We start from the raw sequence: 17,201 nt of genomic DNA, 5'->3' as shown, positions 1-17,201 counted from the left end.
GACAGCTTGAAGTCTTTTGTGGTATTTGTGGATGAGGCTCTTTATCTTCTCAGATGGTAAAGCTGCCCATTCCTCTTGGCAAAAAGCCTCCAGTCCCAGTAAATTCTTGGGCTGTCTTGCATGAACTACACATTGAGATCTCCCCAGAGTGGCTCAATGATATTGAGGTCAGGAGACTGAGATGGCCACTCCAGAACCTTCACTTTATTCTGCTGTAGCCAATGACAGGTCGACTTGGCCTTGTGTTTTGGATCATTGTCATGTTGGAATGTCCAAGTACGTCCCATGTGCAGCTTCCTGGCTGATGAATGCAAATGTTCATCCAGTATTTTTTGATAACATACTGCATTAATCTTGCCATCAATTTTGACCAAATTTCCTGTGCCTTGGTAGCTCACACATCCCCAAAACATCAGTGATCCACCTCCGTGTTTCACAGTAGGAATGGTGTACCTTTCATCATAGGCCTTGTTGAATTCTCTCCAAATGTAGTGTTTATGTTTGTGGCCAAAAAGCTAAATTTTGGTCTCATCACTCCAAATGACTTTGTGGCAGAAGGTTTGAGGCTTGTCTCTGTGCTGTTTGGCGAATTGTAAGCGGGATACTTTGTAGCATTTGCGTAGTAATGGCTTTCTTCTGGTGACTCGACCATGCAGCCCATCTTTTTTCAAGTGCCTGATTATAGTGCATCTTGAAACAGCCACACCACATGTTTGCAGCGAGTCCTGTATTTCACCTGAAGTTATTTGTGGGTTTTTCTTTGCATCCCGAACAATTTTCCTGGCAGTTGTGGCTGAATTCTTAGTTGGTCTACCTGACCGTGGTTTGGTTTCAACAGAACCACAAATTTTCCATTTCTTGATCAGAGTTTGAACACCGTTTATTGGCATTCTCAATTCCTTGGATATCTTTTTATACCCCTTTCCTGTTTTATACAGTTCAACTACCATTTCCCGCAGATCCTTTGACAATTATTTTGCTTTCCCCATGACTCAGAATCCAGAAACGTCAGTGCAGCACTGGATGAAAGATGGAAGGGTCTGTCAGGAGTCCAGAAACTCACTGACCTTTTATACACACAATAATTACAAGCAAGCAGATCACAGGTGAGGATGGTTACCTTTAAAAGCCATTCAAACCCCTTTGTGTCAACTTGTGTGCATGTTATCAGGCCAAAATCACCAGGGAATGTAAACTTTTGATCAGGGTCATTTGGGTAGTTTCTCATGTCATTATGATTAAAAGAAAAGAGTAAACACAGTTGCTAGATAATAAATGGCTTCAGCCAAACACTAACCATGAGCGAAAGAAAAGTTTTTTGTGTTTTCATTTATATTCTCTGAAAAATGGCCAAGAAATCATAAATTCTGCCGAGGTATGTAAACGTATGAACACAACTGTATTTTCTTACTCAACCATGAAGGTACACAAGAAGTCTTTCACCTTTAGAGGGTCTAAAAGCTGCCTGAGTATTGGGCAACACAGCAAGCAAACTTTAAAAGGCCCAACATGATCAATAGGGCAAAAAAACAAAAACAAAGAAACAGACCTATCCACAGCTCAAGAGCTGCCCAAAGGATCTGATGTCCAAAGTTGCATCAGACGAGGCTGAACTCTCCACCAGGTAGAATGCCGTAGACTGAATGGTAGGCTTGCATTGGAAAACTATGCTGATGCCAGAAAGATCAAGGAACACTCACATAGACAGTGAAGTATTTCTTTGCAAGTTTGAAAAGGATGAAGCCAATCCTTACACCATAAGCTTGGAAGCCGAGTTATCTGAACCACTCAGGATGGTGCAACTAGAAACTGAATCACCCAACATTCAGGATTACCAAAAGGGAATCTGGGGCTGTGAGCTAGAGACTCACATACTGCACAGCAGGCTAACAAGGAAGAGAACTGGAGACATAATACAGTAATTGAAGTCAGTGGATGACACCAATGCTTTGTCCCTTAGCATTAACCTTTTCCGCTGGGTTCACACAATTGCGAATTGGATGCGGAGGTTTCTCCACATCCAATTCGCATGTTAGGAGATTGTGACCGGGTCTCTATGGAGACAGTTCACATATCTCCAGAGCGTCTCTGATGCGAATTGCACAGGTTTCCTGTGCATCTTCTGGTCCATTTCAGGTCTGAATTCAGCCAAAAATTCGGACTGAAATCAGACCTGAAATGGTGAACAGGGGGGGGGCGCGCCAGACCCCTGCTGTAAAGCGCGCTACGCTTTAGTATGAACCCAGCCTAAAAGGTGCCCCAGTGATCTAAGTGAAAGAGGGAGATCCTGGAGCTCAGCCTTGATCGGCATACTCACTAAGCGAATCTTCAGAGACAAAGCAAGCCTTGTGTGCCGGTGTCTTGTCAATTAGGGTCCTCCATCAGATGCTGTCCTCTGCGTACTGCGCATGCGCAGTACACAGGAGCACAGATTCCGAAAATTGCCGAGGACGAACGGCGCCTGCGCCGTGAGTCCAGGTTCTATCCCCACTATCCAAGTGGACATAGAGTTAGAATAAAAAAGAGCCGAGCGCAGCGAGGCCGAGCCCGAAGCGTGGCGAGCGAAGCTCGCCCGCGAGGGGCCCTCTAAAATTCTAAACCCTATGTCCGCTTGGATAGTGGGGCTACCTCCTCCACTCACGGCGCAGGCGCCGTTCAGCTTCGGAGATTTTCCGAAGCTTCGTCTGCTCCGTACTGCGCATGCGCAGTACGGAACGGACACATATCGATGGCCGGACTCTATTAGGCAGAACACCGGTTCACACTTTTGAAAATTCTATGTGATCCGAAAATCAGAGATTCCCATGTCATCTAAAAAAGCATTATTTCCAATGAAGGCTGTTCACATATATGTGGTGCAAATTTGATCCAGATCAAAAAAGGGTTCAATGCAAATGCAATGCGAATTTCAGCTCTATAGACTTCTATGGGACCAGAGTGAAAGCTCAGTCTAGGGTTCACATCACTGCAATTTTTTATTTACTGCATAGACATAAAATCGCAGTTGTGATCACTCCCCTCACAAATTTGCACTGAAATTGCACATGGCAAACAGAATTTGCACTGTGTACCATTTTAAAATTTGCACCAAATTGGCAGCGCATAAGTGTGAACCAGCAATGCCTTGTTCTAGACTTGGAAAGCATTTGCAGATAACTTGTCACCAGAACAGTGTCTGGAAAGTGCCTGACACAAGACCCAGTGCCCGAATGTCATTAACAGACTAGCCCCGCAATGTCCAGTCCTGCGGGGTCTGGACGTGGCAATCCAAAAGCCAAGCTGAGGATGGTCGAGCCAGCCAGCTCAACATAGCATCAACGCAGAGAAGAGTCTTCATTGAAGCAAAAATGTTGGAAGAAAAAAATGATGGCAGCAAAGTTAGGTTGGATTTCCATCCATCTTCCTAGGACACTAGCAAAAACTAAGGCATGCTGGTAATGGGAGGGGTTATTCTGGGCTAACCTACAGTTTTTTGCTTGGTAGTGTTCAGTCCTCTTAAAAGTGTCAATATAACCCCAAAGTCAAAGATATATATTTTCCCTTAATAAATGAGAATGTAAAAAATGTCTATTACTCAAAAAAACATTTTGTGAAGCTACAAATCAAAAATGTTTCAGTCACAAGTGACACAGGGTAGAAAGGGCAACATAAGCAGAACATGGATTATGGCATGCTGGAGTAGAGGTGAATTCCATGCCTCTGTAAGTGGGTTGCAGTGGCAAAAAAAGGAGTAGCCTATTAAAATACCGTTGGCGCGTTATAACAGCATACAGAAAATTGCCCTTTTTACCACAGCCTCGACCCTCCTCTTCTAGGGTCCCCCTCCAGCGCTCCTAGTTCTTCCACCTCTCCGAGTGTCCCTACAGCAAGCTGCTTGCTGTGGGGCACTCTAGCGTGCTCGCTACCAGCCCCCTGCTCCCTCCTCACTGCGACTGACAGCAGCAGAAGCCAATGGCTCCCGCTGTTGTGTCTGAGCCAATGAGGAGGGAGGTATTTATATTATGCTATATGGCATTGCATCACTTTAATTGGAAATTGCACGGTCCTGCGACAATACCCAAATCAAATATTTGTCCTTTTTTTCCCCAACAAAAAAAGCTCTCATTTGGTTGTATTTGATCACCGCGTTTTTTTTTTTTTTTTTGCATTATAAACAAAAAAAAGACAATTTTGAAAAAAATTTACTTTCTACTATAAAACATTTCTAACAAAAAATTAAATTAAATCTAATGTCGTCATCAATTTAGGCCAATATGTATTTTGCTATGGTACATAATTTTGATAAAAAATCCCATTAAGCGTATATTGATTGGTTTGCGTGTTTACAAACCATGATATATATTTATGGATTTTTATTTATTTTTTTAGTAATGGTGGCGATCAGTGGCTTATCCCAGTGGGACTGCGATATTGCCGAGGACAAAATGGACACTGACACTTTTTTGACACTTACTGTCACTGTACTAATGACACTGGCTGGGAAGGGGTTAACATCAGGGGTGATCAAAGGGTTAACTGTGTGCCTAGCTGGTTATTTACTGTAGTGTGGAAGGTGCTTACTAGGTGAAGGCAGGAACACAGGCTCCGTGCGTTCCTTATTAACAGAACAGCAATCTTGTTTACATAGGCAGATCACTGTTTTGCCTGTGTACCCAAAAATCAGCGGGTGCTGGCAGACATCGGGACCTGATATGTAGAATCACAGTGGGAGTGAGCTTCTAGCGGTGTGCACTCGCGTCCGATACCCGGAGGAGCAGGATCACAAACATATACATATGAGATACACACACACACACACACACACACACACACACACAGGATCCTGAGCACTGCGGCCGCCCTGTAGCTGTAAAACTGCTATAAGGCAGTCGGCAAGTGGTTAATGCAGAGAATGCATTAGTGTAAAAAACCTTCTGCCTTTAGAACCACTTTAATGTCAAACAACTGCAGCAGGTCAACAGGGTCCTAAAGTACAATAATATTTTATCAACAGATTAAGAAACATATTCATACCTCATGCATGTAAGGATCCACAAGAATCTCAAAAGGGCCAACAGCCAGAGAAATGTTAGGAGATGCAGTTGGAATGGCGAGGGTGTAGTGGAAGGTCTTCTTCCTCATGTCGGGGGTGTAAACGGTTTCCACAAGATCCCCATTGGACACAGCCACCATGGCGGCATCGACTGTGAACTCCAACTTCCATGTGCATAGCTCTGAATAGGAGTCCACACACGGGAACCAAAACCTAACAGCAAGAGAATACAGGGCTTAGAATTCAACCTAGAAGAAGCAGCAGCGTGGACTTTTCAGGAGTCATCAGCAGAGCAGACTATCTGGGGGAGGGGGTTGTAGGCAGCACTGGAGAGAAGGTGAATATTGCATTGAAAACTGATTTTATTTTTAAAATTTGGGGCAACTTATTTTGTAATTAATTTGTAAAAATTAAGCTCTGCTTTAAAATACAATTAAAATCCAGCCAACAGGACTACGGCTTACCTGGTGGAATTCTGGTATCCATAGGAAAAGCAATGAGCCCCTCTTTCTGCCATACTGCCTTCCACATTGGGAACAACAAAATGAAGGCCGCCTTTCGGCTGGTCCAGGGAGAACTCAATGTACACCTTCAGCACTTTTAACTCTGCAGAAACCAAAAGGAATACACCAGCAATGATAAAAAAAAAAAGAAAAAAATATTCACACGCATAAACCAACAGGAAAATAATCTAATTGTACATTACCATCAACATGTTTCCACAGTTCTGATGGTACTTTGATGCAGAGTTCACCGTTTCCAGCATCCGGGTCAACTGCACTGACAGCTGCTGCGTACGCATTGGAAAAATAATTCAGATTTCGTCTAAGAGAAAAGAAAACCGCCAGAATTTAAATTTAAAAAGTATATGTCATCCTTTATTTGGATAGCAAATCGGTGTAGATAAACTAGTTACCTCTGCCCACAGTTTTAATAACACAGACACAATGTAAAAGACAGTCAAAATCCCACAGAAAAATGGGATGAGAATACAAAATACAAATAGACAGCATTTCTAAAGATAACTGATGCCAGGACTTCAGTACCGCATTAACCAAACAGTATTAAATCACCATGCAGTCCAATGTCAAAGAATAATTGTAGACATTGGCGTGTCATACATAGTTACATTGGTCTAGTCTGTACCAGTGTAACTATATATACATGACATACCTGGTAAAGGCAGCTGTAAATCACTAAAATAGACACCACTGCTCTAATGATCTCCATGTCCCTTGTTAAGCAGCCAGCCTGATGTATTGTGAACACAGGAGGTCAGCCACTCAGCTCAGGTCCCATTCAGAGAATGCTTTGCATCTTCTGAATTATTGTAAACAGTTCTCTGATTGGACAAGATAGAGAGCGTGATGTCAAAATCCTGCCTCTCCACCTCGTCCAATAAGAGAACACTTGCAATCATTCAGGAAACATTCTCTGCATGGGACCTGAGCCGAGTGGCCGACCTCCTGTGTTTACAATACATCAGGCTGGCTGCTTAACAAGGGACATGGAGATCATTAGAGCAGTGGTGTCTACTTCAGTGATTTACAACTTCCAGCGGCATCAGCCAGGTATGTCATATACATAGTTACCGGACGATGGTCCAAATTAGATTGTTTTGTTTAATTTGTACCAGATGATTGTATTTCATTTTTGTAATGAGTGCCCATTACTTTTTGCATGAGTTTTTTGTTAACTTTATTCAAACATTTTGTAGGTCATATATATATATAAGGCAATAAATTTCAATTAAATAAAGTTTAAATATTCATTGCATTCAAAGTTGTGTTTATGTGAATAATTCTGGAGAGGGGGTCCATAGCTTCCATCAGATTCTTAAAGTGGTAGTAAAGTCCACTTCTACCTACAAATAAAGCTTATAAAAAAAAAACCTTACCCGAAGGTAAAATTGACGTCTCCTAAACGCTCACCGTTTAGAAGATATTCCAAAGACTAGCAGCCGGTGATCTTGCCGATACATGTGCATTGCGCTCTAAATGGATGGCATGCCGTCCACTGAGAGCGCTGTGCAGCACCTGTGACTCCCGCATGCACGCAGGAATGAGATAATAGTGGCTTGCCCATTCAAACAGCTGGAGCCCGCAAACCCGGAATGAAAACCGGAAGATGGAAGCTCCGTCAGCGGTAACGGCACACTGCTGGAGGACTTCATTTTACAAACAAGTCTTTCATAAGGTGCTAGTATGTGATGCATACTAGCACAATATGACATTCTGTTGCAAGGGGACCAGAAGTAAAGTTTTCTTTTTAAATTAGGATTTTCTAATGGGGTCCATGACTCAAAGCTCTTGCAGACCGCCCCATGCACATGCTCTGTGCCAGATCATGTACCTAGTATGTGATCTGACACTTCCGAGTCTGGGGGGGGGGGCGTATGCTGCCGGTGACCCACACTCATTGTGACTGGAAACAGCGGGAGTCAATCAGTGGGTCCGGCGGACTCAATGTCCACCAGGACCTGCCAATCGTTTTGGGCACAGGCAGAACGGCATTCTGCATATGTAAACAAGGCAGACAGCCATTCTGTGAGAGGGGAATTTACTGATCCTGTGTTCCTGCTAAGCAGTCAAAGCACTTCCCCCACAGCTAGCAAGCACAACTTAGGCATACATTTAACCCTTTGATTGCCCTTGTTAACCTCTCCCCTTCCAGTGTCATTAGTACAGTGACAGTGCATTTTTTTTTAGCACCGATCACTGTATTAGTGTCACTGGTCCCCAAAATGGGTCAGTTAGGTGTCCGATTTGTCCACCACAATATCGCAGTGCCGCTAGAAGTGGCTGATCACTGGCACTACTAGTAAAAAAGAAAGGAGAAAAAAAAAGGAGAAAAAAAAGGAGTTTGTAGACGTTATGAATTTTGTGCAAACTAAACAATATACGCTTACTGGGATTTGTGTTTACCAAAAACATGTAGCAGAAAAGTTATTGACCTAAATTGATGAAGAAATTAGATTTTTTTATCCCCCCAACAGAGTTGATCAAATACCATCGAAAGAAAGCTCTATTTGTGGAAAGCAAAAAGGACAAGCATTTTCTTTGGGTACAGCATTGAACGACTATGCAATTGTCAGTTAAAGTAATGCAGTGCCGTATCGCAATAAAATGCCTTGCTTTAATCATGAAGTGGTTAAAGTAATAATAAATTCAATTTTTTTTTATATATATAAATAACAAACGTTATACTTACCTGCTCTGTGTAATGGTTCTGCACAGAGCAGCCCCCGATCCTCCTCTTCTCGCGCTCCTGGCCCCTCCTTCCTACTTGCCCCCAAAGCAAGCAGTTTGCAGTGGAGACAATCGAGTAATGCCCTGCACACATGATCCAAAAAGCATACGAAAAATGCTGCATTCGATTAGATCGTACAAAAATCGGATCATTAGTACAGAGCTTTCGAGAGCTGATCAGGACAGTTCATCGGATATTATTCTATCGGACATGGACAGAATTTTTTTCGTATAAGTTTTTGTTTAATCAGTGCAGCTGTCGTTCGAAAATGGAATACAAATGCATTACTTCCAAATTTTAATTCGGTCGTACGAGAATTTTCATGACTTTAGTAAACTCATCAGATTAGACGTGAGATTAGCATGCAAAAAAAAAAAAAAAAAACGGACGATCATTCATCCAATAATCGGATCGTGTGTATGGAGCATAAGCCGCGCTCCCTCTTTCCATCATTGGCTCACTGGCTGCGATTGACAGCAGCCAGAGCCAATGGGCTGTTTTTTTTTTTACCTTCATGCACAGAATTCATAAAGGTAAAAATCCTTGAGCCCTTAGAACCATTTTAAGAGCTAATTAGTATTATTGAGCTAAACGTTCATTCAGCGAAGATCATTCATACAAAAGAACATTAGCCGATGACAGACAAAAGTAAAGTTGATTTTTTGGAGGCGACTTTAATTTGCCAAACAATATTTGTACATTGTTTCATTATAAAAGATGACTGCAGGCAATACACATTTTCTTTTCCCGGTTGCATTATCCCAAAATGACCTTCTACCGTCACATGAATTTTGCAAATAGGTCATATTTTCAGCCGAGAAGACTGTTACGGTTTATGAAAAGAAAGTTCCAAGTCTGGAGAGCAGGATCTTATGTCTATGGGTGGCTTTACATCATCTGTAATCAGGGTTTTCTTTAATCCAATGTCCTTTGCGGAGTATCTGGCTCCCTCCAAACTTTCCAAGCATCAGGGTCCGCCAACACTTCATGCCGGCAGCAGTGTAATTATTAAAGAAGTCAGAACACACGATAGTGTGGGCACTGACACCGCTTTAGTGTGCTGCTACTGGCAGGAAGACATAGCCTTGGCATCGTCAATCCTTCTATAAATGGAGGGATTATTGATGGAAGTGTTTTGGTAAATTTGTTATGGAACCCAGAGGGCTGGTGTAACTCCAACAAAGTGAGCACATTATAAATTACTTTTTAGAAAAAGTCACACTCATTAAATACTCATTTTAATTTTAAGTTTACAGGTTTTAAAGGGGATCAGTCATGTTAATAAAATCTTAGTTACAGTGTTCAGCATAAGTGAGTAACAGATTTGTCAGAAAACCTTTACTTTCCTTTCAGAATCAACATTTTCCATGTGGCACTATACTACAAAATACTCCCACAAATGTGGGCCATTGATTGCAACCAAGAATTGTTAATTTGCACACACAGAAAAGTATTTTTCCTAACAAATTCATTCAAGACCATGTTGCAAAAATGAATGCAAATAAAAATAAATTTTTGTTGTGCTAAAAAGGGAAAAAAAACTGCCCTGCCCAGGATCACCCCCACTGGAGTCTGTTGCCTACCAGACTGTCCATTCGGACCTTCCTAATCATGATGAACCTGTTTTTATTAAACACAGAGTGAGTGCATCTCTACTCAAATAAAACGCGTGTCATATTACTGCAGTTAGGCTGGCGCTGCTTGTCTCTGCTTTTGCAAAAATGAATACATCCTAGAGCTGCACGATTCTGGCCAAAATGAAAATCACGATTTTTTTTTGCTTAGAATAAAAAGATCATGATTCTCACAATGTAAAATCTTTCAAGTTATACAAAAAAAGATGGGCTAACTTTACTGGTTAGTTTTTTTTTTTTAATTCATTAAAGTAATAAAAAAAAAATTGCATTTGAAAGACCGCTGTGCAAATACAGTGTGACATAAAATATTGCAACAACCACCATTTTATTCTCTGGGGTGTCTACCAAGGATGAGCTCAGGCATGTTTGCATACTTCACGTACAGAGCCTGCCAGGAAGTCGGCGCAATGCTGCGCTAATCACAGGCAGTGAGACATTGCCCCGATGCACAGCTGCAGAGATCGGGCAATGTCTCACGGCCTGTGATTAGCTCAGCACAGACTTCCTGGTGGGCTCTGCACGTGGAGTATGTGAACATGCCTGAGCTCATCCTTAGCGTCTACTAAAATATAATGTTTGGGGGGTTCCGAGTAATTTTTTAGCAAAAAAAAAAAAAGATTTTAACTTGAAACCAACAAATGTCCGAAAAAGGTATAGGGTTTAAGTGGTTAAACTTCTTTCACTTAAACACAATCTATTCCATTGAATTGTTACAATGTTTATATTTAAGTTCAACTGATAAAGAATGTTTTGATTCTGGGCAGACTGCCCAGTTTTTCTCTTCCTTTGGAGGACTGTGGCTTCAGAAGAGCAGAGAGAATTCTTTGCATAGAAACAATTGTGAAACACTTTAGTCAAGATCATGATAAAGATTCTTGACAATTAATTGTGCAGCTCTAATACACCCCAATGAAAGTCTTAGAGCCGGTTCACACAGAGGCGACTTAGCCATCTGACAAGTCGCGTCTCGTTCTGTACATTGGAACCATTCTAATAGGAGCGACTTGAGTCGCTCCGACTTAGAAAAAGGTTCCTGTACTACTTTTGGGGGCGACCAGGTGACTTGCATTGACTTCTATACAGAAGTCATTTTGCAAGCTGCCGCTGAAGCTGTGTGCAGGTTGCCTGAGGCATTCCCGCTGCAATTTATGCTGCCCCTGTGTGAACCGGCTTTTAGGAGCAAAGCTAAATTTTAGACAACAAAATCCCAATTAACATGAGTTCAACTGCAGGTGAGTCTGATTATTCATTAAAGAGGTGTCCAGCAGACAGCTGATTATAAAGTTAACACCTCAACAGGAGCGTCTTCTGATTAAAGGGGTTGAATAAAATCGCCATGCAAGTTCACTGCAGTTAGCTAAAGTAGTAGAAAGCCAAACTGGGGTGATTGTTTCCCGTGACACAATACGTACACTGCAGAGGAAAGGCATGCGTGGGTGTAGTCCACGAAGGAAGCCTCTCCTAAAGCCCATGTACAAAAAAAAAAGCCCGTCTACAATTTGCTAGGGCCCATGCTGAAAAAAGAAGACTACTGGGACTCTGTACTCTGGGGTGATCAGGATAAACGTTTTTGGAACTGATGGCTTCAAAACTGTATGGTGTCGCAAAGGTGAGGAGTACAAAGAAAAATGCATGATGCCTACAGTGAAACATGGTTGGTGGCAGTATCCTTCTGTGGGGTTGCATTGGTGTCAGGGAGCTGCATTTCATTGATGGTATCATGAATTCACAGATGTACTGCTCTATATTGAAAGAGAAGATGCTACCATCACTCCGTGTCCTTGGCCGTTGTACACTTTTCCAACATTACAAATGGCCATTTTTATTTGGGGGGAACAGGTACCTAGTTTTGACAGTAGTTTGATATCCCAACCACGTTGATACCTGCCTGGAGTTTGCATGTTCTCCTTGTGCCTGTGTGGGTTTGCTCCCGCACTCCAACAGACATGCTGGTAGGTTAATTGGCCCTACTATGTGTATGTATGAATGTAAGTTAGGGACCCTAAATTGTAGGTTTCTTGAGGGCAGGGACTGATGTAAATGTACAATATATATGAATGAAGCGCTGCTCAAATTGACAGCGCTATATAAGTAGCTGTAATAAATAATAATAAAAGCATTGGAAAATACTTGATGATCTGTAGTGTGCTGGCAAAAATGTGCCTTGATCTATGATGTCTCCAGCTGGTAGTTGCTGCAGCACTCGCTACTTTTGAGCTCATTCCAGGAATGCGTGCGATGGAAATATTGACAATAACTTATTTTTACACATATTAGAGAGCCTGTATTTATCTTTGTATAGGTATGGCGAACTTCTAATAAAGTTTTGATGCGACTTGGTCCAGTCTTCCTCGTACAGTAAAGCCAACCGAGCAGCATTCAGATGAATGAGAAAAGAAAAATTGTAGCACTTACTGTTTGGACTCGTGGTGACAGACTTCCAGCGTGGGGTCGTTGTATATGAACGCTGCCTCCAGCTCATTCACTTTCACTCTGTATATTCTGCACTGTTTACTGTTCAGCTTGATCCTGTTCAAATTGGCCACCGTAGGGAATATTGTTAACTCCACAAATCCCTGAGGAAAGACGCTCAAGCAATTATCAACACATACAGCAAAATAAATAAATACAATTTTAAAGTAAAATTGGTTATTTATGCCCACTGCTGACTTTGAAAACTTAGGCTGAACACACATACATACACACACACCTCCCATCAGCTCAGATATGATAACTGAGGAAGCCAGAGATTATTACTAGCGCCTATAGCAGCCGCAAGCAATAACTGCAGGTAAAACCTGGCATGCTGGTTTTACCCAAGTTGATCAAATCGATCAACTTAGTACATTCAGCCTGCCCACACACAGTTCCTGCTGAACCAGCCGAGATTCAAACCGTGTATGGCCGGACTTTAACCTAAATAGAACTACAAATAACTCTAAAACTTGCATAAACATATTTATGTAAAAGGGATTAGGAGCTCGCTTACACCAGATGCAGCCAAATGCATTTTTAAACATACCGTATATATTCGAGTATAGGTCGATCCGAATATAAGCCGAGGCCCCTAATTTACCACAAAAAAACTGGGAAAACTTATTGACTCGTGTATAAGCCGAGGGTGAGACATGCAGCAGCTACTGTTACAGCTTAAAAGAGTGGAAAAGAGGGTCAACAATGCCCATCTGCAGCTGCATACCTCCCTGTGTACCTCCCCGTGCCCATCCCTGTGCCCATCGCAGCCTACCTGTGCCAATCTGCAGCCTCTTTGTCCTTCTGCAGCCTCTGTGTGCCATTTTGCACCGATCTGCATGTATAAAAAACATACGGCGGCCATGCCAGGTTTCAAAAGCCGCACCTCTCCTCCTCGTCTGTGACAGACGGCGGCCATTCCACTGTTCAAAAGCCGCGCCTCTCTGTCTGTGATAGGCGGAACACTCAATTTCCCAGCAGTCAGTGTTCCGCCTATCACGGACATCCTCTCATCCTCGTCCATAGTATGAGGATGAGCGGATATCCGTGATAGGCGGAACACTGACTGCTGGGAAATTGAGTGTTCCGCCTATCACAGACAGGGAGGCGCAGCTTTTGAACAGTGGAATGGCCGCCGTCTGTCTGCACGGCACGCAGATCAGGTAGGCAGACGGCGGTGACTCGAGTATAAGCCGAGGGGGGCACTTTCAGCCTAAAAAAAGGGGCTGAAAATCTCGGCTTATACTCGAGTATATACGGTATGCAAATAAAATGAACGTAATAAATTTTTTTTGCATATAAACAAACTTGGTACGCATGTGAACGCAATGCAAACTCATGTAAAAGCAACTAAATGAATTCCTGAAAAACAGTGCAAACTGCAATGCATGTAAAAATTTATGTTGAACTGCACACATGTTAAATGACACCCCAACATACTTCTAACACACATGCATTCAACACAACACAAAGCACTATACCACACTACTGTACGTTGTAATTTGCTGCAATGGGAAAAATAAAAAGGGGTATGTTTGACTTTTTTTTTTTTTTTTGGCTGCTCATTCAAATAAATGGGAATCTGTAGGGCTTCATTCACTATTGGCATTTTGGGAACTCGGGCAGAATCGCTGTGATCCTGCCAACAATCTCATATCGCACTACAATCACAAAATACATTCTCTGCTGACATTCATTTTCAATCGCACCAATTATGTGTTGATGCTTTGCCACATTAAATCGTGCGGCAAACCACAACGCACAAAGCTTATCGCCCAAAAAGGAGCATGAATTTCTTTTGGGCGACAAGCTTTGCGCATAGCACCAAAAACGCACAACGTTTAAGTGCCATTGAAAAAGAAAGGTGTTTTGTGATTGTACTGTGATTTGACATCGCGAGCAGAATCACAGCAATTCTGCCTGAGATCCCAAAATGCCAAATTTGAATGGAGCCTTACACTATACACCAGAGCAAACAGATGTGAAGGGGCCCGAAACCTTTTGCGCATACATATTGTCTACATTTAAAGGATAAGTTCACCTTTTCAGAAAAAATATTAAATGCACATTTTTTTTCAGGTAAAAAAAATGTGCATTTATTATTTTTTGCTGCAGGAGCCTGTATAACATTGTGCCAGTGATCGGGAGATCTCTGATGCCATGCAGATCTCCGGCAGACCTGTCGGTGTATCAGCTTGCTCGTACCTGGAAGCCGATACATGCTGATGGGAAAAATGAATGAACTATCTCAGAGCTCACAGCGCCATGGTAGTTCACTGAAAACTGCAAGCGACAGCCGCAAAGGCTGGGGCAACTTGCAGTTTTCCATTCACAAAATGTTTTAATTTTGACAGCTAGCAGGTGGAGAAGATCCCCGCTAGCTGGCACAGCGGGGGGAGCAGGAGCCGGTGCATTCATAACATCTTACATCTCGAATATGGGTGTAACATGTTATGAAAGGTGAACTTATCCTTTAAAGTAGAACTAAACACTCCTATCAATTTCAGCCAAGGAAGCTGCCATGTTGGCCTCCGTTTGATCTTCAACTGCCATGGTGCTGCACATGTGATCAGTTATGACACCAGCCATTGGATGGTTGGACAGTTTGGTTGAGGTCACAAGCAAATGTGATAGTCACATTCCCAGGAACGTAACGTTTTTTCTAAAACTTAAAGCGGAGTTCTGCCCCTTTAAAAAATAAAACTCATCAACTTCACATACTGTTGCTGCTGACTTTCAACATTAGGACACTTACCTGTCCTGGAGTCCAGCAATTCCAGCACCGCAGCCGATGTTTACAGCGGCTGGTCAGGTACTGCCGCTGCCATTGCGGGTAAGGGAACCCAGCAGTGTAGCCTGTCGGCTTCACAGCTGGGTCCCTACTGTGCATGCGCAAAGCGTGCTGCGCTTTCTCACTGGCCCGACAGAAGGGGAGGGAGTAGAAGGGGGACCGAGCTACTGACATAATTCGCCATGGCCTGGTCTCCCATAAGTGGGGACAGGGTGTAAAAAACGGGTATCCGTTCCCCTTGCCCCGAAAGGTGCCAAATGTGGCACTGAAGGGGGGGGGGGGGGGGAAATCAGATAAGCAGAAGTTGCACTTTTGGGTCTGTAAATCTTTAAATCTGTGGGTTTAGTTCTGCTTCAAATCTGTGGGTTCTATATTTTTAAGGGGAAATATTTCAAACGCCACCAGCCAGTCAGTGGAGAACATTTTACAGTAACATCAGACACAAGAAGAACTACTTACTATGACAGATTTCCTCTGAAAATTAATATTGCTGATGCAGACTACCTGGTGAGTCGTATAAAGAGAAAGAGAAACAAAATTATTCACACATTACAACCATATGGCCCAAATGGTAATGGAGATGGCAGCTATAAGGAAGAGCGGTCAGCTACAGACGGGATGGTGTGAGTGCAACATAATAATATATACGCGGAGAAGGAGATAAATAGTATATACACACACAGTACCATACAGGGTCTATATACACACTATTACAGGTATGTATGGGTGAAGCAGGGCAGCCCATAGATGAGTTGATTTACTTTCCTACCACACTGACTGTGTTGATGGGGGAATGCCCTCCACAGCACTATTGTGTTCTGCTGGAGGTGGGGGGGGGCTTATGTAAAGAGCCTTCCCAGCTGTGAGAACACAATGATTACTGTTAGTGGCTATAGCCCTCGAAAGTAAACGCATGACAAAAATCGAATTGAAATTTGGCTGGCCCCTGCTAAACTAGCCGAATTTTGATCCATGTATGGCTGGCTTTAATATATACAGTGTTCAGACAGATATGTATGTATGGAGCACAATATACATAGCACATGGGTAGGTATGTATGGTACGCATGTGTAAGTGGACTCTATATACACACGCACACACACGCTGATAAGGGAAGTAGGGGGTGGAAAAAAAATATTATATATATATACACACACACACACATACATACACACACATAAATATATACATACCCCGAACAGCCACAATTTTATGACCTCAGACAGGTACAGTGATTACCTGATTACAATGGCATTTGAAAGTCAGTGGGATATATTAGGCAGCAAGTGAACATGTTGCCCCTGAAGTTGATTTGTTGAAAGCAGAAAAACTGCGCATTGTAGTTTGTTGTGTGAGAGGTGGCATAGCTGCAGACCGGTGGTCAGGGTGCCCATGCTGACCCGTGTCTCAACAGTCAAAGGTGCCTACAATAAGCATGTGAGTATCAGAACTGGAAGAAGGTGTTCTGGTCTGATGAATCACGTGTTCTTTTACATCATGTGGATGGCTGAGCGTGTGTGTGTCACCTGAGGAAGAGATGGCACCAGGATGCAGTATGGGAAGACGGCAAGCTGGCAGAGGCATTGCGACGCTTTGGGCAATGCTCTGCTGGGAACCCTTGGGTCCTGCCATTCACGTCGATGTTACCTGACATGTACCCCCCCCCCCCCCCCCACCTAAACATCGTTGGTGACCAAAAGGAATGAGCTCCGGCGTGTTTGCACAGCCCACGTGTATGTAGAGCCCGCAAGGAAGTCTAATCACAAGTAGTGAGACATTGTCCCTGTGCGCAGCTGCAGAGATCAGGAAACGCCTCACTGCCTGTGATTAGCGCAGCGCAGTGCCCACTTCCTGGTGGGCTCTGCACGTGGGCTGTGCAAACACACCGGAGCTCATCCTTAGTGACCAAGTACACCCTTTCATGGAAACTTTATCCCCTGATGGCAGTGGCCTCTTTCAGCAGGATAACGCGCCCTGCCACATTGCAAAAATGGTTCAGGAAACAAAGATTTTGAGGTTT

The 17,201-nt window shown here is 43.0% G+C and overlaps 1 protein-coding gene across 1 annotated transcript in view; it reads right to left on the bottom strand.

Annotated features, from left to right (window-relative positions):
• The window catches only part of TAF2 (TATA-box binding protein associated factor 2), a 160,342-nt gene that overhangs the window by 141,756 nt on the left and 1,385 nt on the right, over positions 1–17,201 (bottom strand). Inside the window, exons 2-6 of the mRNA XM_077493254.1 lie at positions 15,641–15,695; positions 12,334–12,494; positions 5,739–5,857; positions 5,497–5,638; positions 5,014–5,245 (exon numbers count right to left, since the gene is read on the bottom strand). Of these exons, the coding sequence (XP_077349380.1) occupies positions 5,014–5,245; positions 5,497–5,638; positions 5,739–5,857; positions 12,334–12,494; positions 15,641–15,695 (709 nt within the window). The remainder of the gene's footprint in view (positions 1–5,013; positions 5,246–5,496; positions 5,639–5,738; positions 5,858–12,333; positions 12,495–15,640; positions 15,696–17,201) is intronic.

The sequence above is a fragment of the Lithobates pipiens genome, unplaced genomic scaffold (assembly GCF_037356315.1).
Source record: "Lithobates pipiens isolate NorthernLeopardFrog02 unplaced genomic scaffold, aLitPip1_a1.2 Scaffold_19, whole genome shotgun sequence".
In the NCBI taxonomy this organism is placed as follows: Eukaryota; Metazoa; Chordata; class Amphibia; order Anura; family Ranidae; genus Lithobates; species Lithobates pipiens.
The sequence above is the reverse complement of the archived record's forward strand: the minus strand, read 5'-3'. Positions and strand labels throughout refer to the sequence as shown.